The sequence below is a fragment of the Cornus florida genome, unplaced genomic scaffold (genome assembly GCF_030987335.1).
Source record: "Cornus florida cultivar Cherokee Brave unplaced genomic scaffold, ASM3098733v1 CherokeeBrave_3.0.0_Hap2_Chr06, whole genome shotgun sequence".
Taxonomy (NCBI): domain Eukaryota; kingdom Viridiplantae; phylum Streptophyta; class Magnoliopsida; order Cornales; family Cornaceae; genus Cornus; species Cornus florida.
In genome coordinates, this window is record NW_026775576.1 from 94,651,215 (window position 1) to 94,679,006 (window position 27,792).

General features: G+C 35.6%; 2 protein-coding genes and 1 long non-coding RNA gene across 3 annotated transcripts; 1 reads left to right on the forward strand and 2 right to left on the reverse strand.

Moving 5' to 3' along the window:
- Positions 1-641: 641 nt before the first annotated feature.
- LOC132313011 (uncharacterized) lies at positions 642-10,577 on the reverse strand. Its single transcript, XR_009483361.1, has 3 exons — positions 10,271-10,577; positions 4,141-4,237; positions 642-1,451 (listed from the first exon to the last, which is right to left on the reverse strand). It is a non-coding gene; the product is annotated as an uncharacterized LOC132313011 (long non-coding RNA).
- LOC132313010 (glucomannan 4-beta-mannosyltransferase 1-like) lies at positions 4,651-8,908 on the forward strand. Its single transcript, XM_059811614.1, has 9 exons — positions 4,651-5,014; positions 6,708-6,806; positions 6,890-7,142; positions 7,403-7,513; positions 7,625-7,761; positions 7,851-7,964; positions 8,081-8,280; positions 8,390-8,584; positions 8,749-8,908. The coding sequence occupies exons 1-9, from the start codon at positions 4,700-4,702 to the stop codon at positions 8,906-8,908; spliced, it is 1,584 nt and encodes a 527-aa protein (XP_059667597.1). The 5' UTR covers positions 4,651-4,699.
- A 609-nt stretch (positions 10,578-11,186) lies between the features above and the next one.
- On the reverse strand, positions 11,187-25,979 carry LOC132313009 (ubiquitin carboxyl-terminal hydrolase 23-like). Its single transcript, XM_059811613.1, has 11 exons — positions 25,429-25,979; positions 21,134-21,248; positions 20,515-20,625; positions 19,140-19,312; positions 18,679-19,005; positions 17,585-17,710; positions 14,082-14,852; positions 13,879-13,965; positions 13,058-13,766; positions 12,797-12,890; positions 11,187-11,625 (listed from the first exon to the last, which is right to left on the reverse strand). Exons 1-11 carry the CDS (start codon positions 25,747-25,749, stop codon positions 11,466-11,468), a joined length of 2,994 nt encoding a protein of 997 aa, XP_059667596.1. The 5' UTR covers positions 25,750-25,979; the 3' UTR covers positions 11,187-11,465.
- Between the last annotated feature and the right edge of the window lie 1,813 nt (positions 25,980-27,792).

Below are 27,792 nucleotides of genomic sequence, written 5' to 3' on the forward strand. Positions count from 1 at the left end.
TTTTTTTTTTTCTAAATTGTTCTGGTTTAATAACAAATTTGGTGAACATTCTCGTGTTCTTAAATTTTTTTCTAAATTTGGTGAACATTCCCCTATTCTTATTTGTTCTAGTTTAAAAAAAAAAAAAATGAAAGGAAGGACGGAAAAAAGGCGAATGGAAACAATTTAGAAAAAAAAAGGGAAATAAAGAGAAAAAGGAAGGAAAAAAATAACTAGTGTCCACAATTGAAATAAAAAGGAAATAAATAAAGACAGTAAAATATATATATATACTACACGTATACAGAAAGGAAAGGATTTAAAGGGTAGTTTTGTCTTTAAAATGTGAGTTTTGTTTTAAAGTAGGTTATATTTTTCACTTTCCTTGAGAATAAAGAAAAAATAATTAATGAGTTAAAATAGTCAATGAGAAGAGCCCCTGTGAAAAGGCAGTCGTTTAACATTCCTCAAGATGCATTTATCAAAATGGAGTGTGCCAATATCACCTCATGAGCATTAAAATTTTGTTATTAATGACCCAGCTCATTTGCAACTTTTAATATATATATATCCCAAATGCGCAAGCACAAATGCCCAGAAATAAGGGGAATTAAAAAATATGTTTTTTACAAGAAGGTGCAACATGCATTATCATAAATATTCATAAAACACTATAATGGACCCAAACTTCTCTCTTTAATGACTGGTCGATTGCAATATTTATGATAAAATATTGTAATTTTCAAAATGTCCCATATTAGTGTTTGGCTTTGTAGCATAGTGATACTGCTTTGCCTATCAAAATAGAAGGTCAAAAATTAAAGTCCGAGCCAAAAGTGTGTGTGAGCTTGTTTCATGCCAGCAAACACATTCTCCTTTTATTGACTTTCTCAAGTAACATGAAAGGCAAAAGAAAGAGGCCAACACTGCCACTGTTACTACTGTTTCAAAATTCTCATATTAGTTACAAGACATAACACCAACAAATTGTCCTCTCCACTGATAGCCAACAAATTCCTAATAATTTTCTAAAATCTTTTATATCATCTTCAAACCGGACTCCAGCGGTAGCCCACAAACTGATGAATTTTCCACCCTAGATTTTAACAAATAAAACTTAGTATCTACAAGGTTTGTGAAGGTAGAATAAATTTACTGGGATTACAGAATAATATGAAGCACCTAATTCCACACAACACACTTGCACACAAACACACACACACAACAGGTACACTGTCTTCATCATGGATCAATGAAGAAATCTTGCCTTCATCAAGGTTGGAAGGTTTCGCAAGTTTTGTTAACGTGCAGGGTATTTTCCTATCAAGTAACATCTGTTTTCTTTCCAAACAGATCTTCAAGCAATTTAAAAGGACATTGCCGCTCCTCTTTCTCCGTTACACCATTACTCGATCTCCAAACTTGAATTTTCATTTGTTTCTTGGTCACTCCCAACACTATCTCGATCCTTCCTGTCATTAGTTGATCTCAAAATCATAAATTTTCATAGTAGCATGTTTTTGAGTCACTCCCAACAAATTCAATATCAAGTTATTTCAACCAAAAGTCAACAATGATAATATCAACTATACATATGCCTAACACATTAATCCTCATTTGCAAATAACATATTATGAGCAATGTAGAATTGTATAAAATGTTAGGAAAACACAGCACATATAGGAAAAGGTAATTCTAGGAGTTGATTTTGATCATGTAGGCATATATTTCTAGAGTTCAATATAAGCTTTCTATACCTGATCAATCATGCGACACAGTTGGCTATTTCAATTTCATCCAACTTTTTCACTTGAGCTTCAAGTAGTACATCTATCAGATATGATCCCTTGCTCACAAGTGAGCAAGAAATTATTTCACACCAAGCACGTTGACCGTTGGATATGATTGTTATGTTTTTTTGGTAATTACCCTTTTTACATTTGAATCATATCCAACGCCCACCATGCTTGGTGTGAAGAACATTTCTTGTTAACCGGTACGCAAGAGATCATTTACTCGTACATCCATGTTATCACAATTTATCAGCAACAACAGTAGAAGCAGATCCTAGAAATATTATGCAACACTCAGCATTGAAGCATCACAATCACGAAAAAGATATCTCCATTCAAAAATGCTACTAGAATCTTTTTAGCTCTAATTTAATTATACTTTTATGTAATACCTCCATTCAAAAATACTACTAGAATCTTTTTAGCTCTAATTTAATAATACTTCTACAGAGTTCCAAGAGTTTGGAGATTGAAAAATCTACACAAAAAATATTGAAATAAAAAAAGATATATGAGCAAATTTTACTGAACTATTACTAGAACATATAGTGATAGTATATTGATGGAATTGAGGAAGTATACTAGATTATGATTGTATTTATTATGGAGTCATATATGGAATTGATTTGTATATCTACCAACTGTTTTAAATTAACATGGTTATCTTAAAAGTTTTTTTTTTTTTTTTTTTTTTTTTTCTTAAAAAAAAAAATCTAATCCTAAATTAATTCGAAGTAATCTTTCAAAGAAAAAATCACCATCAAACACATAATAAATGCATCATTATATGCATGAATTTCCCAATTTTGTAGTTAAAAGTCCAAAAGATCCTGAAAATGAACGAAAATAAGAAGAAAAAAAATCAAATAATTGAATAATGATTAGAATACGTATTGTAATAACTGTTTGAGAAGGTTAGAAGTGAGGCGGGGAGGGTTTTTACTCACCTCCCAACCACGCTCCTTCCTCACTAAGAGTTTAATCAAACCCCTCTCATTAGGGGCAGGACAGGGCATGTACCCCTCGAAGCAGGTAAAATTGCCCTCCCAACTCTAAAAGGCAACAATATGATATGTTTTCATTATAGATAAGACCAAACAAGGACAGTACTAGAAAATTCATCATTCCTTTCTAGGAATTGTAAATTGTTAACAAAGTTCTGACTTACTAACAAAAGGTTTAACATGAAACATATATAAGATATCTTCTTGGAGACAAAAGCACTAATTATCACTTTCCCCACCCCTTACGTGTGTGCGTGTACTAGTGGTGTTTAGTGTTCCATTTCTTTAACTACAGCACTAATTTATCACTACGCATTTCTCTTCCACACACACGGGTGGCATTTGAAAGTACACTTAAGAATTTTCTTTGACCAATTTCTTTATTTTTTGAGAGAATATATATATATATATATATATATATATATATAGTGGGAGGTAATTAAAAAGTAAATAAAAAATAAAAAAAATAAGCAGCTAGAAAAGATGGTTAAAAACCTCACATGATCATCCACCTGTTAGAGCGAGTCATAACACACTTCTAAAATCACGTAGTGAATGTCATAAGAATTCTCATGGTAGTTATTAGTGAACCATCTAAAACAATAAAAAAGCACAAGAACTCCTTGTAGCAGCCAGTACTTCTAATCCCTGCTAAATATAAAATACCAATTTTGGTATAAATATTTACAAATTAAGTCTCCACATACACCTTCTATCTTTTGCATCAGTTAAGAGTGAACATAGAATGTGAGCATGAAATTTATTATGAAGTGTAAAAAAGGTTGAACGTTCTCACGGGTAAAATGAACTTCAAAACCATACAAAATAGCTAATAAAATTTCAGTTGCATAAATAAGCTTACGTTTCAATCCTCTCTCAAAGAATAAGCCCGACCATAAGTTGTACACCTATTGGATGCAGCGGCTAATTGTGTCAATGACTCTAAATAGGACAATTAACTCATGAGAAACTGACAACATGGATGAGTTGTTAAACCTTGAGGTTGGCATCAACTTGACACGCAAAACATGTTGCACCTACATGTTGACAAAAATCCAAATCATGTTGTCTTCTTGTGGCTGCAAAGTGTTCACTAGTGCTTTCTTCACCACTTGCGTTAGAAACCACAGTAAGTTTTCATCCAAATGGTCCACTGTGATAGACTACAAGAAGTCCTGCTATCCTCAAATACCATGTACCAATAATAATTAATGGCACATAATTTTGTAATTTCGAAGTTAACTCTAAATTATGCTTTTTAAAATTCATATAAGTGGTGTAAATAAAGAAATGTAATGATACTAATTGCTAGTGACTGATAATTTTATTTATTTCAAATTTTAGGCCAATGAAAAGGAAAGTACCGAAATAATAGAGTAGAGCAGGATAGCTAGGCATTTGCATACAGAACAAGAAAGGCCAGCTTCTGCATGGGTAACATGCTTCTGTTTTCTGTTTATCCTGTAGAAAAGCAAAGAAAGAACAAAAGGTAAATGAAAAGCAGAAAGACTGGAGCTAATTATAATTTTGAAGAGAGAAGCATAGATGGAGAGAGTAATAATGACTTAATCTCAATAGATTGACATTTCAAGTTTCAATTTGCAGTGTCGGCAGGAAAGGCCAGAATTCCAGCTGGCAAATTTAAGCTGTAGTATTTGCATGCAGTCCGTGTGTCTCTCACTATCAAGGCCTTGTTCATTCATCGTACTACATTCTTCCACCTAAGCCCCAATCTCTGTCTTTTTCTTAACCTTCAGTTTTGGCCTAATTCTATTTAAAGAAAACTTGCATCAAAACACATTGCAAACAACTTTATGTACATTAAGTGGTTGCCTCATCTCTTACGCGCATCAATTTGTTACCTCTCTTTTTCTTTTATGCTTTTAATTTGGGTTATTTGTTATGTAACATAAGCTAGTGACCATGAGAAGTTTAGTTCCTCGAAAGCCTGAGTTGAAACTGACCGGTGATGTAACAGGTAGTCTCAGCGATGCTTGGCAGTGTATTCGGGTTCCTGTGGTAGTTCCACTTCTAGGCGTGGCAGTTTACTTATGTGCAGGGATGTCTATTATGCTTTTTGTAGAAAGGGTTTACATGGCAATTGTAATCATTTGCGTAAAACTGTTGGGGAAGAAAAGATATACCAAGTATAAGTTGGAAGCCATGAAAGATGGTCTAGAGAAAAACAAAAGCTGTCCCATGGTGCTGATTCAAATACCCATGTATAATGAAAAGGAGGTATATATACAAAATTTTAGTCCACATCATCATATGCATAGTTCTATATATAGAATATATACACAGTGCACAGTTATCATCTTGACATGTATGAAGCATCACTATTTACATTTAAGGAAGAAAAAAAAGCATCACCATTTACCATCCAAAAAGATCTATGCATTTCATTTTTATACTCGCATAATATCATGGACATTTTTTCATTCAGTGAATGATTAATAATTCTTAATGATTGTCTTTTTTTTTTTTTTTTTTGATAAGTAAAAATGTATTAGAAAGCGTTCAAAAGGAGAACACTTAATGATTGTGTTTTCCTGTCAACAAGGATTTTATTAGTGTTCATTAATTGACAATCAATCAATTGTTTGAGTCTCCCCAAGTGCATTGTGGGAGTCAATTGCCAGGAAAAAAAAAGTCAAATCAATTATTCCTGATTCTGTGGGTGTCAAATGACTCAAATCAGATTTTAAAAGTGAATGCTACAAGGCTCTTGATGTTGAGTGTCTTAATGTGAATGTGCACATGCATTTTTTGTAACTTGTAACATATGACACAGTAGAGCAAGTAGAACAATGAAATTAACTTGTTCAACCTGTGCCACAATGTCGGAAAAACATTTTCTGTCACATGGTTGGTTTACATTTTGGTTTGTTGCATGTACACTCTATTTCATACACGTATACGTTGGACTTTGTTAATGATGATGGTTGTGCTGCTCTTACAGAACTTTAATATAGAAAGTTTAACTCACCCGCTGTAGTTTAGTGAGATTATACTCATAAATCACTTATTACTTTAAACTATTGTTTGTGTTTCAAAAAAACAAAAGTGTCTCTACAAATTCTACTAAATGATGTTGGTCATATTAGTGTCAACATAACACATATATATATATATATATCTAGATGGTGTTTTCAAGCTTTTAGGATTTCCATATCTAGGGGTATGGGCTGGAATTGTGACACCTCTATTTTGAACATTAACCACCACCAGCCAGATAACACCAATACAGACCTTCCAATATTAGTTGTCATGATCTAATCTTTGCTCTAAATACATATATTTTTTTCACATATTACAAATGAAAAAACAAACAGAACACAAAAAAATCTATTTGACATGTCATGCGATATAATTGTTAAGAGCTTTATCTTAGCTAATCAACAAAAACTATAAAAATGCGAGTTGGTGGTAAACTTTCATGTCATCTCTCATCAGAACTGTCCATTTCTTATAACAGACATATCAGCTTGCGGCCAACCTGGCCTAGCTAATGCAAAGTGTGTTCGTTAGTATTGCACATCTACACTGGTGATCATATCTGTGATGACCATAATGACATGACTTATTTATAATAGATCTTTTAAAAATTAAATTTAGAAAAGAAAACAACCAACACTTCCCTTTTCTTCTTTTCCTTTTTCCATTTTCCCCCCAACGGTGGCATTGGGATTGTGGTACACAAAGGTACAACCTACACTTCCCTTTTCTTCTTCTCCTTTTCCCATTTTCCCCCGAAAGATGGCATTGGGATTGGGGTCAACAAAGGGAAGCCCTCCCCCAAACTCATAAACCAATCCCAATCCTAGTGAGGGTGAGATTTAATCCCAGTACACTGGCATGACTACCTAGGAACTTCTAAGCCAACACAACCTTCAAATAATACAAATTTCTTCTTATTTGCCTTCTTTAGGTTTACAAGCTCTCCATTAAAACTGCATGTGGGCTTCACTGGCCATCAGACCGTCTCATTGTTCAGGTTCTTGATGACTCTACCAACAAAGCCCTAAAGGTATCTCTTTGAACTCAATAAACTCTAGTGAACTCTGTTATGGACATGTGATTTGCATAAATTTCATGTATGTGCATATGCAGGCATTGGTGGAGTTGGAGTGTCAAAAATGGCTAGAGAAGGGGGTAAACGTGAAGTACGAGATGAGGAACAACAGAAACGGGTACAAGGCCGGCGCTCTTCGCGAAGGTCTAAAGAAGCAGTATGTGAAAGATTGCGAGTTTGTAGCCATCTTCGATGCAGATTTCCAGCCTGAAGAAAATTTTCTTTGGAGGACCATTCCTTATCTTCTTGAGAACCCAGAGTTGGGCTTGGTTCAGGCCAGGTGGAAATTTGGTAGGGCCTATAACAGTGTTACGTAGTTACGTTCACATTACAACTGTCTCTTCACCTACTATATTTATCATGACCTTCAAATCTTTGTTGACGACTCATACTTGTGGGAAATGGTATGGATTGGAGGAATGTGAATATCATTGCTACAATTGTTTGATCGAATTAGCTTTCATGTGTGCGATCCATGCACGTCATATAGCATGTTTGTTTACTTGTGATTTGCTTATTTGCTTGGTAATTTATTAAATTACTTTCTGCAGTGAATGCGGATGAATGTCTGATGACTCGGCTCCAAGAGATGTCACTAGATTATCACTTCAGCGTTGAGCAAGAAGTTGGCTCCTCAACATGTTCATTCTTTGGGTTCAATGGTAAACTATATTAGATATTGAATCCGAGACAAAAAATTTCTGTATGGTAACTAGTCGGAAACCACTTGTAGATAACATAATTTGCAACACTCTACCTGATTACATTTGTAGGGACTGCTGGTGTTTGGCGGATTCAAGCAGTGAATGATGCTGGTGGATGGAAAGACCGAACAACAGTAGAAGACATGGATCTTGCAGTCAGGGCTAGCCTCAAGGGTTGGAAATTTGTCTTTGTGGGGGACTTAGCTGTGAGTTTTATGTTCTTATTCCCAATTCACATTTTCTGCTATGTCTACAAGTATCAGTAAACCAAACACCAAAAAAATTTACTTTACAGGTAAAAAATGAACTCCCAAGCACATTTAAAGCTTATCGATATCAGCAGCATCGCTGGTCATGTGGCCCAGCCAATCTCTTCAGGAAAATGACCAAAGAGATCATCCTTTCTGAGGTAAAGAAAGTAGAATCTTCTGCCTTATCTTGGGTAGAACTGAAAAAATTGAATGGATTTGAATTCCAGAATTCTTTCAGAGGAAAATCATATAATATCATTATTATCCTATGCAGAGGGTGTCAATCTGGAAGAAATTTCACGTCATATATGCATTCCTCTTCGTGAGGAAGATAGTAGCGCATTGGGTCACTTTTATATTTTACTGCGTAATTGTTCCAGCAAGTGTCTTAGTTCCTGAAGTCCATCTCCCAAAGGCAATAGCCATATACATTCCAGCAACCATCACCATTTTAAATGCGCTCTGCACTCCAAGGTATTTAAAAATCCAAATATAGCAACATAAAGACCTCTTCATCTATTCTTTTAGATTTTTCAAAATGAAGTAAAATTATAGCGGATATCTCTCTCCCACATGGACACAGGTCTTTGCATCTTCTTGTCTTCTGGATCCTGTTTGAGAATGTCATGTCTCTACATCGATCTAAGGCGGCGATTATAGGACTTCTAGAAGCTAACCGAGTTAATGAATGGGTCGTGACTGAGAAGCTAGGGAACACCATGAAACAGAAGTACAATGCTAAAGCATCAAAGAGACCACGATCATGCATTGGAGAAAGGTACTTCTCATAACATAGATATATTATCTTTCACTTGACAATGCCTTCGGTGGATGAAAAATTGGTAGGTGAAATAAAGAAAAACAAAATGGCACTCTGAAAATTAAGTACGGCACTTTGTTGAATCATCAAACGTGTAATTCTAACACTGATTTTACAAACAGGATCCACATCATGGAGCTGGTAATGGGAATGTTTATGCTGCATTGTGCTATCTATAACCTCCTCTTTGGGAAAGATCATTTCTTCATATATCTATTACTGCAAGCAGGAGCTTTCTTCATAATAGGATTTGGGTATGTTGGGACGTATGTATCCAACTAGAGCTGTACACCCCAAAATTAAGCCATCGAGAGGACAGTAGTAAATGAGACGGGCTGATAGGTACTACAGAGTACAGCTGGTAGATGATCAAGTGTACCTAGTAAAGTAATAATCTATATGTGCCTAGTAGAGTTTTTAGGGAATCACACATTGTATCATACTTTGTATTACTTACTACACAATAGCAAGCAAGTGCGTATCGTGTTCTAAATAAATCTCACCAGTTTGTTGTTGTATTTATTTTTTCAGGGGTCGGGGGGGTCATCATTCATCATGTGTCAGAAGCCATAGCATAGTCCAAGGATAACTGCTTCTTCGGACTTGAACCCCGCATGTGCCACATGGAAACTTCCATCATGAACCACTGGGCTACAAAGCCCATGGTTGCAATTTTGTCATTCGGAGCTAAATATCTTCTCTTTAACTATTACCAAGTTGGTGAATAAGTTTCAAAGACTGAATGAACTTTAAAGGCTAATTTGTAATCCTTAAGCTAACCTGTCATTCTCTTCCCAAATTTTGATATAAACCACAAACATGGAGGAATATACCAAATCCAAGGGACCAGAAAACTGGGGCAAACACAATTATTATTATTGTTTTTTTTTAAAAAAAAAGAACCAAGGGATCATGCTAATTTTCTCACACAACTTTCCTGAAAAAATTTCATGCTAAACAAATGCATGCTAGAAAATTGATTTTCCTTTCCTTCTCTTTCACTTTCCATTGCTAATTTCCACTTCACTTTCCATTGTTGAATTCCATCTAACCAAACGGACCCTTATTGTGTAACACTGTGACTTTAATTTGTCACTATACCATCATTTTCTATCTAATGGATCCTCTCAAGTTCAAGGGTTATGTGTTTTTGTTCCTTTTTCTTTTTCATTTTCAATTTTTTCTTTTTCAAGGATTATATGTTGCTTGACTGTGATTATCGCTTTGCATTCCTAATGTTCGGTTGAACCTGGGTAATGCATATATCACTCGGAAATGGAATGGGTTGCTTCTAGACACCTATCTAGGTGGAAAATTTTGGATGTTTTTTAGGATTACAACAGCACTGAATTATCACGACCTATTAGATTCTTTTGCTACTGTAATTTCCTAACGGATACCTATAACTGTGCCTGTTTGATTGAATATTAATATTAATATCTTGCAATACCCAATTCATAAGCACAAAAAACTGTATCCATGTCTTAAAGTCTTGAAATATATATATATATATATATATGATCCACAAGAACAATTGTGAAACAAGAAATAAACAAAGAACAATCATCCACAAACCAATCAATTCGCATAAATACATAAATGTGCGCGCGTATGTATGCATAAAAATCACAGAATCTTTCTGACCTCTCAGAAGTCTCGGAAAAGCCAATTTAGAAGGTCACTTAGTCCGGAGGGACATACACGGCCGAGTCACCAATTCTCGTTAGGGTTCAAGTTCAGAGACCGTGTCGCAGATGATGAAGAAGAGTGGCACCTCCAATTTGCAGAGATTGACATCCATGGGAAAGTGAATATGTTTGCAACTGGTGTGCGCGAGAAAGCACCTAGCAATAGCCATTGCGGAATTGGTGTATAAATAAAGTTAGTACAATTTTGAACAAATTCCAAATGTAAATCACCTGTTTCATTTTCAGAGTTGTGGAGTAGTCGAAGCTACTTACCAGAATAGTTTTCTGATGCTTGCGTGGGGGACCCAATGGGTTCTCAATCTCAACACCAATTTTTTTTTTTTTTTTTTTCTCAAAGAAACAAAGACTACAACAAAAGCAGCACCAACGGCTGCCACAACAACAGACAAATCAGCCTCCAAAGCTGAAAGCAGCCAAACAGGCCACACCGATCAAAGAAAATCACTACACTTTGCAGCTACTCCCTTATTTTCTTTCTTCTTTTTCCTTCTCTCTCTTTTCCTTCTTCAAATTTATCAGTGCAATTTTATGAATTAAACTCTATATTTTAAGTTTCTAAGAACTATAGCCTGCACGTCAACACGGGTGATGATGTATTCTGAAAAATCAAGGCCTAGGCGTTGTCTCGTTTGCTTATGATTAAACTTGGTCAGGTTCATGAAAGTTAAAAATCATGTGCTAGAGATGGTACCAACTCCTTTTAAACACGCCAACACAGGGGGCACAAGAACCAGTTTTGAATTAGAAGACTTCATTAGCTGTGAGGATGAGAATTAAGTTCAAATTCAACCATCAGTTAATGAAATAGTGCCTTACTGTGTAGTAAAGGCCAAGATTCAACCCTCGTCTCATAAAGAAAGAAAAACAAGTCTCATTTCATTAAGTAGTAGAGCACAATACATTAATCAAACAACAAAGCTCTCACAGCTTATACAGTTTTCGAACAAAATCAATGGATCCCCAAATAAATAAAACCAAGAAAATATATTGCGAAAGAAAAATCCTCAAAGTCTGATTGCTTCTAAAGCAAGCCCTTGATACAATCTCAGCTCAGCTTAGCACGACAATAATAATTGCTACAAAAATATAACACTTGGCCAACAATCCTGGCTATCTCCGTGATATTCCTATCATATCCTGAATGGTCTGTTTCCAGAGCTCGACTGATCCATCTTTGCTTTATTTAATTTTGCCTTCTTACTTGCAATTTCTTGGAATAGATTTGGCCCACTAAAGTCATTCTTGGAGCTCCTTATCTTCTTCCTCTTTCCTCGGTCATACTCTTCATCCCTGTTGAATTTGACAATTATGTATGTGTTCAGAGACTGCAATTTATCTATAGTGCACAAAGAGTAAAACATCAACCAAAATCACTGTAACGCAGGCTGGATCTCTCAGTATCAGTGGGGATATGATAAAGTGGAAGGCTTAACAATGTGTAACACAAGCACATACATGCTCCCATCCTTTTTTATAACCAAAAATAAAAACAAAAAACAAAAAACAAGTACTAAATCCAGCTAAAATGTTGTGCATAAACTTGACCATAACAGTTCTGCAGCATGCAGGTAGCATACAAAATGATATCTACCTCGGTATCAAGGGCTTTGCACAAAGGGGAGGTCAGGTGTCAAGAATCGTAACAATGATAGTCCAAGGTTGGGGATAAGAAGTTGAAGTTTTATGCTAATAATCGGAAGGACCAAAAGAAAGAACAAATAAAAAGATGAGAACTCTTTTTCTATAGCTTTACTTTTCCATTTTAGAATAAGGATTATGGAAGCGAATGGGACAAGCTCTTCAGATCTTTCAAGCAATGATATTGGTCCAAGGCAAACAACCGCCAACTCAGTTCATGAAAACACAACGTAGAATAGTGTCATCCGGGTTAGGGTTGAGGAAGCACACCCAACTTGGAAAAGGATAAAATTTTAATTTGTGAAACAAATACAATGGTTATTGATATTCAGCAATAAATCAAGTCAGTAGGTTTATATTTCCTTAGAGCCTTCAACAGAATCCAAATTTTAAGGAACTCTTAACGCTACTGATTCTAAATTTACAGCATGGACTTGAGCTTTGAAGTGTGTTCGCAAGAGTGGAATAATACAAAATAAAGAACCTTACTATAACAACCCAATTTTTTTCCAGAAATAATTTCAGAATAAGCATAAACGGTGAGAATCTAATTGCTAAGACATGCATACCATTTAGATTTATCAATACAATATAATAATAAAATATGCATTTAGCTTTTACAGCGGTGGGTACGAGTCACCCATAAGTCATGGGTTAGCACGAATTTACCCATGGTGGTTGTACCCCACCCCCTTGACGTAGCCTGACCCCCATCCCATTCCACAGCCATTGCCAATGAATGGCCCACCACATCAATTGTTTAACATTTAATTAACTTAAACCACAGGAAACAATGCATATAGCTTAATATAGATCAACTCACCATTCATCTGCAACGTAACCAATACTGGCATTCTTGGGATTACTTGATCCTGTAATCTGATGTCGAGGCAATTCAATCCCATCCCAACGGGCAACTGCAATCAATAATATTAGTCAAAAAGAATGACAATTAAATCAAGCAATTCTATCACATGAATGGCTGAAGGCCAGGGTGTATAGGCAAGGTTCAAAGTATTCCTGAAGTTTTGAGTGCCACAAAATGATCAGTGAGATGGAAAGAAATATCCAATTGATCACTTACCAACTGTCTCCTCTACTCCTCTGGTAAGCATACTCGTAAAAGCATTCTGCGTCGTATCTCTTCTGCTGTCGTTTGATCCATTAGTTCCTCTGGCGTCCCACTGGATTCCAACTGAAGCAGAGCTTGAATATTTTTTAGGTTGCTCATCAGTTGCAAGCATATTGCCACAATGACCAACTGTCTTTCTAAATTCTTCATCAACGAGACTCATTGATATATCACCATAACAGTTTGCGTCATTCTTTACAACAGCACCATCATCTCTCATATTTGATCTGGATTTCATCTTTTTTCTTCGAGGGGGAGTTGAGCCAGCAAGGCATATTGTCCTGGCTTTCTCAGACGTAGATGGGCCAAGATCTGCTGGGAAACAATTTACATCCAAAAAGTGATTCTGAGTGAGATTCTTGACCTTTAAATGACGCCGTTTGCTTCGTTTATGGCTGTTTTTCTTCCGTAGGCTCAAGGATGCACCAAAAAGGATGTTTGAGCCAAGATGCACGCTCTTAATCTGGCACTTGAGGAGCTTCTTTTTTATTTTTTTGGGGGGATTGCTGTCAACAGCTTTCCTGAGTAACGAGATAGCTGTTGTGGTTAGTAAGCTTGACAATTCTACAGCTCTAGTATCCACCATTCTCTGACCAATATCACCATCCTTTTCACTTCGGGGACCGCTGACAGCACTCTGCTTAGGAAAACCTCCTCCAGTCTTGGGAGCAAAAGTAAACAAGAGAAACAGAAGGAAGAAAATTGAAGAATTTAAGATTTGACCAAGCAATTAAAATTGAAGTTCAAGGTATTACAAGAATAAAGATACTCACCCGACTATCTTCATTGCCTGTCAAATTTAGTGACCTCACAAGGAAATTTTTCTTACTAGGATCCCGCAATGAAGCATTATTATCACTCTGGACGGATAAAAGAGAGAACATGTTATATAAAAGAAAAAGGGAAGTGAAATTTACAACCCCAGGCAGAAACGAAGACACTGGAGCCTCATCCTGAACTTAAATTATCTGGATACCTTCTGAGACTGGGTCTCCTCTGTGATACAGATATCTCCAGCAGATAAATATGTGCCATTGCAGTTACTTGGTATAGCAACCGAGCCACTTAGATCTTTCTTGGTACTTCTGTCTTCATTGCTGTTGGGAGGCATGGCAACTGAGTCCGTCAAATCTCTCTTGGTATAAGGGTTATGGTGGCCACTGTAGTTGGGTGGTGAGGCAACAGAATTATTCAGATCTTTCTTTGTACTTCTGTCATGATTGCTGTCACTAACTTCACCAGCAGTTGTTGTGATCATTGCTTTATCAAGTTTAAGTGTCTCTCTATAGCCCCTAACAGATGGAGCTGATGTTGGCAAGCAATCTCCACCACTCAGGTTCAAAACAGGAAGCTCCTTCTCTGGATCCTTCAATGGTAGCAGATTAGTTGAAGATTCTAATGAAGTGTCCTTGTTGCATTCTGTCATCATCGGGCCATTAATTTTTTGAACAGATGCTTCTTTCTCCATGGTCACTTTTGCTGCACATGCATTTAGTGCACCCCTTTGGTCTACAGAAGCAGAAGAAACTGCACCATTTAACTTTTTCTCAATTGGAATGTTATGAATCATTTCCTTCAAATTCTTGCTCGAACTTGAATGTGCTTTATTTCCAATGGCATTCATGGGCAAGTTATCTTTTTGGACAATATTGACAGGCTTCTTTGGAGCAAAATTTTTCCTATCTCGGAAATAGAACAACATGTAGGCCTTCTGCTCCAAAACCTTCCTCTCATTAACTTGGACAACCTGTTTTGTATCATATTAGATAAATCCGTAAGGGAAGTAATTCCTCAAAAGAATCAATACAGATCACAAATTAAAAGGCAAAATAACCTCACTTTAAAAACAATTCAACCAGACCAAGACCCAACCAAATATATGAGGAATAATTAAAAACTTCCATCATATGTGGTATATAAGAAATACAAGGAACGACAAATCATATAATTATGGGTTATTAGGGTTAGTATACCACCCCTACCTCTAGTGCTAAACTCGAAACACTCAATTATCAAAACCCCTTCAATTCGAGCTTTTCGAACCTCAGTCTCATAGAGACTGTCGAGATAAATATTTTCCGTTCTTGGACCCTTGACAAATTCCCTCTTCTTTGCCTTGAATTTGAGAGAGAAGAGTTGAAGGAGGGGAGGCTAGGGTTCTCTTTTCTTTGCTGTTTTCATGCTCTACTGGGTTCGGTCTCTGAGTATAGGGTTCTCTTTTCTTTGCTGTTTTCACGCTCTACTGGGTTCGGTCTCTGAGTATAGGGGAAGCCCCCAAAAAAACACCCTTTTTTTTCCTAGGTGTAATATTGCGATATGAGTTGACATTGTGATATTTTTTTAGAAAGGTTATCCTTAGTTTCCTTGTAGCAATAAACAACTCAGCAATCCTTATTCAACCACAACAAGGTTACTAGAAGAATACTAATTTTCCATTCTTGGCTCTATCTACAACACTATCTCAGTCAAATTGTTGGTATTAAATAAATAGGTGTAATTTCTTTTTCTTTTTTTTCCCAATCTCATAACCACTACATATTACATGAACATTAGCACCAGGTAATCTAACCATTAGAAATATGTTCACATAGAATATATATATATATACACACACGCGCGCACACACACACACACGTGTACCTGTTAGATGGAGACTTAATTACCTAAGGACATATGTATCTGACTTCAATAACATCACATGTACTTTAAGTCATATAGCCTTGATATTTTACACTTTCTACCTAATGAACCTGCTTTCCTATGTAATTAAATTTCTAAACATTGATTCACCACTCAACCGAATATACAAATTAATTCAAATAAACATTAATGAAATCATAATAACAAATAAGTGACTGTACTAAAATATAGGGTATGACACGGACAGTCACGAGGACCAAGGGGGGGCCATGGTACCCAAAAAAAATTCAAAAGCCCTTTAGTTATAGGCCTTTATTTGTAGTAGTTTGATACAAAAATATGAATTGCCACCCCCCCCCCCCCCCCCCAAACACCCAAAGCACAAGTCCATAGCGTATTTTATTGGCCTCCAACCCCAAGACTGTAAAATATGTCAACTTGGGCCCTTTAATCCAGTTGAAACAAATCCCAAATCTGAATAGAAAATTTAAGCCCGTTATAATATATTAATACACACACATCAGTTAATAGGAACAGAAGTTTCAGGGTCCACCCCTGAATCCTAGCTAGAAACAATATGAGCGAGGCTCAAAGTGTTCAACCTTTTTATCTTTAAGAAAAATTGACATTGTAAACATGATCACCACAAGTCATGCATACAATAACTGTTTTTTCACATAGGACAGAAAATAATTTTAATGGTAAACTATGCGGCAGGTAGCACTATTATAATAAACGATTCCACAATGATAACTGATTCCGTTAAATTACACCCCATACAGCCCCGCATCTGTTACACCAAATCCACATCAACAACCGAGTCTTCAAACTTCCAAATTAGTCATGAATCAAAGCAGCTAAGTACAAAGCAACGTTGAAGCCTATGATCCATACAAACCATATTTGAAGGAAACATGAAATTTTTGGATTCTAAAGTTCTCAAAAAGGCAACAGCATAATACGGGGTCTAATAAAGTAATCTGCATAACAATTGAACTAACTATGGAACAAGTATATGCACATTGGGTTAACTACATATTGGTCAACATGGTAGTCTATTGTCTTTCCAAACCATATATGGAAGCAATATGGCAGTTTAAACCCACCAGGTTATATATATCCAGGCAACATGATAATTAAGGTTCTAGAGATCAGAAAAAATAAGCAAACATGGGAAAAGAATATCTACCATCCTTTGGTCTATATAGCATTTTAAGGGATAAGTACAGTAATAATGATATCATTATAAAAAGAGACGTCACAAAAAGCTTAGCCCTCGCCAAAAATGATGATACAAATTTGAAGTACTGCCACTCACTCAAACATTGAAATGGCTTCGCATAATTTCTTGGACTAGCCACAAAGTTTTGACACTGCACTACATCCTGTATAGTTTGCCAATGCTCTGGTCACAGTCCCATGCACACCATAGATGTATTTTAGCTCAATGGAAGGTTCATATAATAGCCAATTTTAGAGCCCGGCATTATATCTAAAGCCCTAGGGGACTTGATGTAGGTACGTGACACTTCAAGAGTTATCGAAATGTCAAAACTTGTGGGGGATTTAAAGTACCGGGTCTGAATGATTAACCAAAATTTAAGATAATTATTGAAATCCTAAAAGTTAGAGATCCTTTTGGATCTTCTGAACAGACAATTGAAAAACCATAATAAGTATTACATGAAATAAAAATAGAAATTATCTTCAAAGAAGATAAAGACAAAAAATAAACAAAATTATTGATATAAAATGGACTAGAATGTGTGCCAAAACAACTCCTGGAAAATACCCGTGGATAATGGTAGAATAAAAAGAAAATGAAATTAATTTTAGTACCTTATTGTCATCAAGGTAGTACCACATGCCACTTGATGTGCGAACAAAGCAGTAATAGTGACCAGAGTGGGTACTCCAACCAGCATGAACCAAAACACCATAAAGAGTGTACTTAAGATCTCCATCCTGCCATTTATGAGATAATGAGAAAAATAATAATCATCGTAATCAGAAGTGGAAGCACATAGAAAATTTTAAAATAACACTGTAAATCTACCAAGCATCTAAAGACACGGAGAGTTGTCAGACCCTTACAATGTCCTTATAATATTTTAACCACTAGGCTAATTGCAAGAATCTGACAGAGAGCTAATCTGATTTATTAGCAATTTTTAGTAGGACAGAGTGACAATATATTAGGCTCAGTTCTCAGCCTAAAAAATCTACCATCTAAGACTCAGCATACCACTACCATACCATATGCTTGTGAACCCCTAATTACATTACTTGACATACAATTAACAAAATTGGTAGCAATGATTTACCTTTCCTTTTGACGTGCATTCCCTATTGGAAACTTTGGAATTGTAATATGTTCGACAAATTATATATAGATCTGAAAAAATAAGGATAAACAGTATGCAAAATGACGAGGAAAATTGTTATGGAAACTTGAGAAAAACAACAAAAAGAATCCAGATTTAAGTGCCTAGAAAGGCCTAATAAGGTGAAAACTATTAACTATTCCACTCAGACCTCGGTGTTCCCCATTTGATTCCCCTTACCCTCATTTTAAAAACAAACAAACAAACAAACAAACAAACAAAATAGAAGTAGTGATGAAGCTAAAAAATAACTTCTCAGGCCATTTTTCCGTTTAAGCAGCTATACATTTCTTAAATAGTTTTTCCCCGGCAGCAATTAAACAATGAATTCAACCACTCTTAATTAAGGTCAAAAACAGAATATACAGCACAAATTCAATGAAGATATGGAACATGAGTGAAAGTGGTACATCTCGATTAAAATTTCAATTTTGTTTGTAACAGAAATTCTAAATTTTAAAATCTTTTATGCTTTGAAAAATAGTGTCGCACAGTCAACCTATATGTTCTAGTAGAAATGAAACTGGTATTAGTAAAAATTCAACTTACATAAGGACCAGTGACAAAAGGTTTTAGGTCAAATGTGGGACCAAACTCAACTTTCTTGTCGATCTTCTGTCCAGATACATATGAACCAAACCGCTTTAGGTGGAAAGCAAGAACATAAGGTGCCTCGTAAACTGTAAGCTGTTTGATTGCCTTCACTTTCTGCTTGCACTTCTGGCACTGGTACTGCCTCTCCCCTCCATCTAACTGCTCTTTGGCGGTGAAGTGTGCAAGTGCCTTATACAATGAATCCGCCTTGGCAATTTCAAGGCTTAAATCTAAAAATGGATCGAACTTGTTGGAGCAGAAGGAACATTGCATGCATTTCACCTTTAAAAAATATGGGGGGAACCATCAGAAGTGAAAGGTTTGGGAATCGGATCCTAGGAAATTTCAAAGTACCGCAAGCAAATTCTGAGTCATTGCCAAAGGCAACATATACCATACAGGCAAGAAACAGTTACCTGACTACAGAGTCTACCACCAAAGATCTTGTGCACCAGACTTTTCTTGTAAGCACCTGGTGATTCGCTTGGCACTCCTGAAGGCAAGGAACATTTGTGCATCGACTCCAGCAAATTTACCATATACTCATGAGCATCCTCTTGTCTAGCATTTCGGAAGTTCCTGGATACGCCTAATTATATAGTCAAGTGTTCCAAACTCTACCATAAAAATAAGAAAATGCCCTGCATAATATATATATGTACAAATATATATAAATATATATATATCAATAATATACTAAACTTAACCATTGATTCTTAGTGGATCTTTAATCCATGAAAAAAGAAAAAATAATAATAATAATTTATTCCTAAAATAAGCACTTACTAGGGAATGGCTACTCACACTGCCCAATATGTGAAAACTTGAAAATATGCAAGGGTAAAACACACTGACCTCACATGAGGTTTAGTGAAATTACACAAAGTGAAAATTTTAAAGGGAAAAAAAAAAATTGCACTTACGTGCTTCAACTTAGTATGTGAAATGTCCTTAATACCCTTCATATTTTAATGTTATTGCAATATAAAATGACAATTTTGCCCCATCATAATTTTAAGCCTCCCCTTCCTTTCTCTATTATTACCCCTCTGCATTCTCTATCTCCCTTTCACCACCCACCGATGCCACCCTCCCACAACTTCCATCACCATCTCTACAGCCACGACCACCTATTTTCTTTCTTCTCCACCTCTTACCACAACTGCCACCTCACCATCACCTCCTCCCGCTGCCGCCACCGGCCCACCACCTCTGATTATTTTCCAGGCTCTAAACACACCCACTCTTATAAACACATTCCAGTTAACCAACCACCCCCCCCCCCCGGTGCGCAACAACAGAACAATGTCAAAACAATAAATTTTTCAATAAACAAAGACTTTTTGGAAATTTCATAGCATTTTAGGGGTAACAATGTCCTGGATAGGTTGAATGCCATTTTGGTATGTTGGAACTCAAGAGCATTTTGGATAGAGGAGGTCGTTATCACAGCCAAAGTTCATGAGAGCACAGTGCTACTTTTTCAGAATTTCATGCCGAGTATAATTTCACTTAACCTCATGGGAGGTCAGTGTATTTTATCCAACATAAAGATATATACATATTTGCGCAGGAGAGGCAGTTGGTATATTTGGCCATTACATAAAAACTTAAGAAAACATCCTTAGTTTCATTGCAATAAAAACCCAAAAAAAAAACCCCTTTTTTGCAATTATAGAAGAAATAATAAAAGATTCCCATAGATAAAGCAAACAGTTAAAAAAAGAAAACTATGGAGAATCTTTAACTGAAATTTAAGAAAATGGTTCACCATAAACATTAAAAGGATACACCGCAAGTTGGAAACAAGGTCCTTAGGTGCTAGGATTCTCCCAGTTGCTTGTAGGGCACGGCTAACATGTTTCTGGATGGCACATAAGGCACAAAACCCAGCAGTGCGACCTTCAAGAATCAATTTTGAAAAGAAAAAAAAGTTATAATGAAGAAAAACACCATTGTTTTCAACACAAATAGAAGTTCTAAAATTAAGGACTGGCATAGAGGGAATCAAAAGAACATAAATGCATATAAATATATTTATACATATATATATATATAGATATATTTATAATTGTAGCCTCACTAGAAACTTCACTCTTACAGTTTGCGACACCAATTCTTACATACTATGGAATTTTCAAACACTCCCTATGTGGGGTACAAGAAACTAGAAGGGAGTGTCAGTGATAGTTAGTCCCATTTCGAAATAATCCTTAGCCTCTTTATAAATATAATAGATCACTTATCCTCTTTGGGCAGTTAAACGAAATGGAGTAAGAGAAAAATAGGCACTAAATTGAGTATGTTTTGAATATAAATAAGTATACCAACATTCTTTCTACAGTTTCTCCTTCCAATTGTACACAGCATACACACACACACACACACTGAGAGTAAGAAAGAGACTCACAAGAAATTTGATGCTTCCCGCTTTGTAGATATGCGGCTAAAGGTTCTGTGTAAGTAAGACATTGTAGTACTGAATTGAGAAAACAAGTATTGCCAAGATTTTCCAAACCAGCACCCTGCAAATAATTTATACCGTCATCATGTACAATACAGTGTTATCAAAGGCACAAGGGGCACTAGAGGTCCTTTGGAGTCGTAGGCGACCGAGGAGTGCGCCTGAGCGAAACGAGGCACGCAATTGAAAAATTAAATTACTATTAAAGCATATTCATATTCCATATTAAAGGCGCAAATGTTGTCAAATGCGCACTTGGGCATACAACAAACGCAAGTGTTGCGCCTGTATGAGCCTGGAGCCTAGGCGCGCACCTTTAACAAAATAATTTAAACAACCTGATAAACTCAGATGGAATCAAAATTTTCCACATTTTAAACAAAAAATATAATAAAATAAGAAAAAAAGCATACAATGCCAAATTAATCAAATTCGTAATACAAAATTGAAATGGATAACTCTCAATCCACATCAGATTTGGCACAGATTTTAAACCCATTAAATATCAAAAGCGCCATTTGGAAAGAAACCAAATTGAAAACACCAAATACCAAGAAAGCATCTAGGACTTAATCTGCAAGTCAAAATGAAAGAGAATGGACAAAAATGACCAGCAAATTAGAGCTTTTGATAACTTGCCATTTACCAATTAAATTACATTGAGCATTGGTAAAAGATTAAACAAGGAATATTATATAAAACAAAATAAAAACCTAAACAGAAGGGGAATCCTACTTTGATAAGAAAATTGGGTGGGGGAAATGTGGACTGAAATTCTAAAACAGTCGCAACATCAGAGCGACCAACAAATTAGAGAACTTGATAACTTGCCATTTACCAATGAAATTATATGGAGCACTTGTAAAAAAAATAAATAAAAAAATTTGAGCATAAAGAGGAATCCAACTTTGATAACCAAAAAACATAAATGTGAAAAGAAATTGAACAACAAAGAACACAGCATCAAGGCACTAGAATATACAACTCAAGAGAAATATAAATTATAAGGGAAAAAAACTCTAATAAAATATAAATAAATAAGAACTACAAAATAATACTGAGCTTATAACATCAAGAAACTCAATTAAAAAACAAGAAAATGATGGAAATTAGACTCTTTTTTTTTTTTCTTTTTCTTTTCTTTTCTTTTCTTTTCTTTTGAAAAGTAAGAAATTAGACTCAATTTTAGGAAACAAAACAAAGCAACAACTGATCTTCAGAAAAGTTAGAAGCAAATTGGATTGAACAAGAAATAAATCATGAGACGTCCTCCAAAAACAATCCACAAAAACAATATAAATAAATTGCTTTTTATTTTCTATAGAGACTCATTCTTGATCCATCCACACTTAAAAGGCTCTACTGCAACCAGAGAACACAACACATCCAATATTTACTTCTGAAGGGCTCCTTCAACCTTATAGAGATAAATCTTCTCTATTAACCGACAAAAAGCTCATCTCAATGCAACTATGTGAGCTCTGGGAGAATTATCTTCTATGCGTCTCCTGTGCTAGGATTAACCTTCATGTGGTGCAGTGTTAAACAACTACCAGCATATGAATTACAATTGTTCGTATTTGATAATCTATGCATAGCGTTATTATGTGGAATCTACCTCCTGGCACTAGAGAATGAAAATTGAGAACTTCAAATACATACAATGCAGACTCAAATTACACAATGTCCATCAAACAATAGAGAAAGAATACCAATAGGAACCCCACATCAAACTCAAGTCAAAAGATGAAATAATTCAGTGAAATTTTCAAAGGCATTTGAAACTGACCCATAAGACAGAACTCACTAATTAAAAAAGTAAATCTCAAAATTCAAACTCAACTAAAACATTAGGAATATTTTTCCGGCTCTCTTCTCTATAGATGAAAAAAAAGGATTGAGTTGTTAACTTGTTTCGGAGCCCCAATTTACTGATCCTTAAATAATGAGCATTTAAAGCAATGGGTGCTTTCTGCAAGAGGCTTTATGGTGCTTCTACTTTCAAAGGAAGCATATACTCATACTCCTTGAGATGGTAGTTTGACAGACCTGGCACGCTCAGGGTGAGGTCTTTTCATGATAACTTTATGGAGAGGACGGATCGTGGTTCCCATGGAAGAGTGATTGCTGCATCAAATTGCCTTCCAAAGTTACCATTTTAGTTTGGACTTGGGACTTAGGAGGCAACTAGGGATGAGGGACAGAGGGAGAACTGCTATCAAATTGGTCTTCCATGTGTCAAGTGGAAGAAGAGTCTACTAATCAGTGTTAGATTGAGATCCAGTAGGGTGATGTGGGTTATGCCGAGTTCAAGTCTGAAGTTCCCAGGGTAATAGATGGGGGATTCCTGAGAAAAAGGGTAAATTGGGTATGATCAACATCTACTTTGTGCCTTGGGCGTTCCCTCGAGAAGAAGCAGCACACTAGTGCACCTCTAAGGATGTGGAGATGTCAATCCACAAACTAAAAAGATGATGTTGAATTCTTCACAATTTTGGTTTTCTGGGAAGGTCCCATACACCATTCATTATTTTCTCTATATCATACCAGATTTGAGCTTTTGGGGAGGATTTTGGTTGTTAACTCCTATATATTTGACGTGCATAAAAATCCCACCACCTCATAAATCATCCCGTAAAAACAGGGTAGCCACATGGATTCTCTTTTTCCAATCTTTTTTTTTATCATAATTCAATTCTCTTACTATATTTAATTTTCTATCAAAAGCCATTTCTCTGATCTTTTCTAACTCAGAGGCATTTATATATATGACTTTACATATAAATACTTATAAAAACCCAACTAAAGTTAAACGAACACAAAATGAAATTATTAAAAATACCAGATAATGATTAATGGACAAAATCAAAATCAATGCAACAAAAAGGAACAAAAAAAGGTAAATCTTCAAAAAATATTATATATAATGACCACAAAGTGCAAAACACCGAATAAAAAAACAGAAAATGCAAAAAATAAAACTCAACCAAAAGGAGAAAACCCACAATAAAATCCTTGAAACATTAAAACAAACAAAATTAAACAAGCACAGATGGAGAATGGTTGTTATACCAACCCAAAGAAAAACAAAAACGATTAAAAAAGGAAATGGACAAAAAAAAAAAAAAAAAAAAAACAGAAAAATAAATTTTCAAGAAACATGGGCCATACACCCAAAAAAATCCACCTGAGTGAAAGAGAAACTCAAAACCACAAGAGTTGTAGTCTACTGGTATCTCCTCAACCTCCCAAAGTGAGTGAGGTGGAACCTGGATCCTATACTGTGCCAACGCATCAACTTTACAGTTTACATCACTTTCTCGGCAACAACTTCACCCAGATCCTCTCTTGTGCCAATGCAACAACTCTACATCGTTTTCACAGCAACAATTTCACATTGCTTATGCAACTACCTTACATCGCTTACGAAACAACTTTACATCACTGATTTGTAAGTGATGTATTGCATTGCATAAGAAGGATGTGTGGAACCAATCAGGCACAGACCCATCAAGGGCCCAGTGGGGGCAGCCGCCCCCACTGAAATGTTTTTTATTTACAAAATTACCTATAGATTTTGTAAAAATTTTAAAAATGTCCCTACTCTTTTGTGAAAATTTTAAATATGCTCCCATTCAATTTCTAATGATACCCCACCATACATTATTATTGTTCAAAGCCACCCCCTCTCATACAAATCTCTGGGTCCGTCACTGGAACCAATGTATTGTGTTGTGTAACAGATGTATGTAAGCAATGTATTGCTTTATGTAAGTTGTACATGACACAAATACTGGATCCAACACATGAGGTGATCCTGAATCGTGAGAGGTGAGGATTCAAGTAGGACAAATGGGGTGAGTGTTTGAGTTTCTTGCCCAAAAAAAAAACAAAAAAAGAAAACCTCAAAACTAATAAAATCGTTAAAGACATTGAGAAGCCAAAAATAATAATTAAAAATAAAATAAACACAGAAACCCAATAAAAATCAAATTTACTGTAAGCATAAATTGCATAACCAAATTTAAAAATGGATAACCCAATAAAAATCTTCTGAGACATCCCACAAAAAAAAAAAAAAAAGCGCCTACAGTGAGCATACTCGGCATAGAGCAACTGAACGCAGAAATTATATATATATATATATATATATATATACACAAGTCAAAAACCAAATGAGTTTAAATAAATATGAACGTTCCACAAATAAAAAATTGAATACTGCCCACTAAATAACTTACAATTCTCCTGAAAGTAATCCGGAAACTGAGTTCGGGATCCAACCCAGTTTCAGAAAACTCAAACCCATCTGATTTCTTCCCTGCCAATGCCAATGGATCACCATCCTGGTTTTGCCCAGGTCTCTGGGGTTCGGAGTTTGGGTTCAGAGTCTCCAACCGAAAATCTCCGCCGCCATTACTAAACCCAGTGAATGGCTTCCTAGCTAGATGGAACTCAATTCGTCTGTGGAACAGAGATCCGTTTGAGGAAGGAGCCGGAGAATCCAAAAACCCATCTGCCTGTGTATTGGATTCTGATGCAGTGATCAAAGTGTTAGCCATGTAAGAGGTCTCTGAAATTGGGTCGAGAGAGGTCTTCAGATTTTGTATGGAAAACCCTCTCTCTCTCTCCCTACGCAAAAATTCTCTCTCTTTATAAGCTTCTGCATCTATTCTTGCTCTCTCTCTCTTTCTGAAACCACCGAAGACACGGTTTCGGCTTCTGCAAAAACAAAGAGTGTCATTGCAAAACCCTACAGTATTTAGAACCCTACAATCGGAGAGCAAATGCTATTTACCACCACAAATAAAAAAACCGACTCGTTGCCGAGTCTACATGTCCGTCCATGTGACATGTGGATTGGGCCCATCTTAAAATATACTCCGTAGTACTACCGCGTTATGCAACACCCTTCTGATACGACCTAAAGAATTGTAAAAATTCTCAAAAAAAAAATCAAGGATGTCAAATACTTATGAATGAAATCGAATAAATTTTGCCAGTCCTAGGTTTTTGAGATAGTGGTTTTTTTTGCCCTAATTATTTCAGATCGTGATTTTTAAGCTTTAGGGCTTTTTGGCTATAAATCTGTGTGAGAAAATTGAGAGTGAAGTGAGAAAGTGAACAATTATTGATAAAACTCAAATTCTAAAGCTTTATTTGGTAACACTTCCGGTTTTCTAATGCCATTTTTAAAATTTACTAACTACAATAAAAAGTCCGTGACCTTTTCAAAACTGGTTGTCAATTTGTTTAAAAATTTCACTACTCCAAAATGAAACTTTGAAAAAAACTAATCCAATATTGTGAATTTGTCAGGACTCTCTCACTCTCAACCCTCCCCTCCTTTGAAAAATAAATAAAAAACTGATTTCCGAAAAAAAAAAATATGGTTTAAAAAAAAAAAGCACTCAACCCTCACATCATATAAAGCAGAACAATTTTTATTATTATTTTATTTTTTTCTAGGGTTTAGTAACATGCAACTGAAAGTGTTTGTAGTAGATTGTACTTAGATTTTAAGAAAAAAACTAATCCATATCTACAGTAGCGGTCCATATAACATGGTTGTTTTTGTTATGTGTTGACCGCTATACTGCTACAGTGTCAGAATAACTAGTATCACCAATATGGTGATATGGATTTGGCCCATTATTTTGGACTTGTTTTGACACTGTTTAAAACAATACCAACTCCTCCAAACGTTATATGGGCCACTCTAACAAAAACAAAACACCCAAAACAATATCATATCACGAACCAAACAGGCCTACGGAGAAACAAACTCAACCTTTATGGCTTGAAGAAACCAATAACCTGGCCCGTTTGCTCAGAAGATGGGCTGCCATTGTTTCTCACTAGGCCAGCCCATCTCTCATCAGAGACTTCAACAAAACTTTGAATTTGTACGGAAGAAAAAAAAAAGATACCACTTGTTAAATTCTTACCTTTAAAAATAAAGAAAAATACCACTTGAAGTCTTGAACTAACCTTCAGTTACTTATGTACAAGCACTTGTAGCCACACGAAAAAACAAACACCCAGAACGGCAATCGTATGTATCTATTTGTATGTGTGTAACTGTGTATATATATATACACACACAATTATACATATATCTGCAAGTGGAGTGTGCGTTTTTTCCAATAAATAATCCCAAGTTTTAACTTTTTGCACAAAAGTTTTTAGTTTAATCAGTGGAGGAGTTGTTTGTCCACGATACCGTATGACGTGTTTCATCCGCTAAGGAACTTGTAAAATTATGTATTTTTATAGCAGTCATTTGAGGGATTGAATAAGATGATTCAATATTTTGGTCTTCGTTCAATTCAACCATTTTCTTGTTTTTGTGGAAGTTGATTTAATCAAGTTTTGAATATTACATTATATTCTTGACTCTTGAATTTTTTATTATTTGCAGTTCGATTCATTGCATTCACCACAAGAAACTTTTTAAGGTTTTTTTTATTTATTTATTTATTTTGGTTTGTAACACTTCAGCATTTTACCTACACGACCAATTTAATCTGACCAAGAAGATATTACTGTACTTGACTTTTTCAATTGCAAATGTTGGACCAATTTAATCTTTTTTTTTTTTTTTT

What these genes read in the sequence shown, in the direction of transcription:
- LOC132313010 (XM_059811614.1), top strand. Translation starts at nt 4,700, where the DNA reads ATGAGAAGTTTAGTTCCTCGAAAGCCTGAGTTGAAACTGACCGGTGAT. An exon ending in AATGCGCTCTGCACTCCAAG is followed by an intron (nt 8,281 to 8,389) that starts GTATTTAAAAAT and finishes ACATGGACACAG; the next exon opens with GTCTTTGCATCTTCTTGTCT. An exon ending in CGATCATGCATTGGAGAAAG is followed by an intron (nt 8,585 to 8,748) that starts GTACTTCTCATA and finishes TTTTACAAACAG; the next exon opens with GATCCACATCATGGAGCTGG.
- LOC132313009 (XM_059811613.1), bottom strand. Translation starts at nt 25,749, where the DNA reads ATGGCTAACACTTTGATCACTGCATCAGAATCCAATACACAGGCAGAT. An exon ending in CGGGAAGCATCAAATTTCTT is followed by an intron (nt 20,626 to 21,133) that starts GTGAGTCTCTTT and finishes TGATTCTTGAAG; the next exon opens with GTCGCACTGCTGGGTTTTGT. An exon ending in CTTTTGTCACTGGTCCTTAT is followed by an intron (nt 17,711 to 18,678) that starts GTAAGTTGAATT and finishes CATAAATGGCAG; the next exon opens with GATGGAGATCTTAAGTACAC.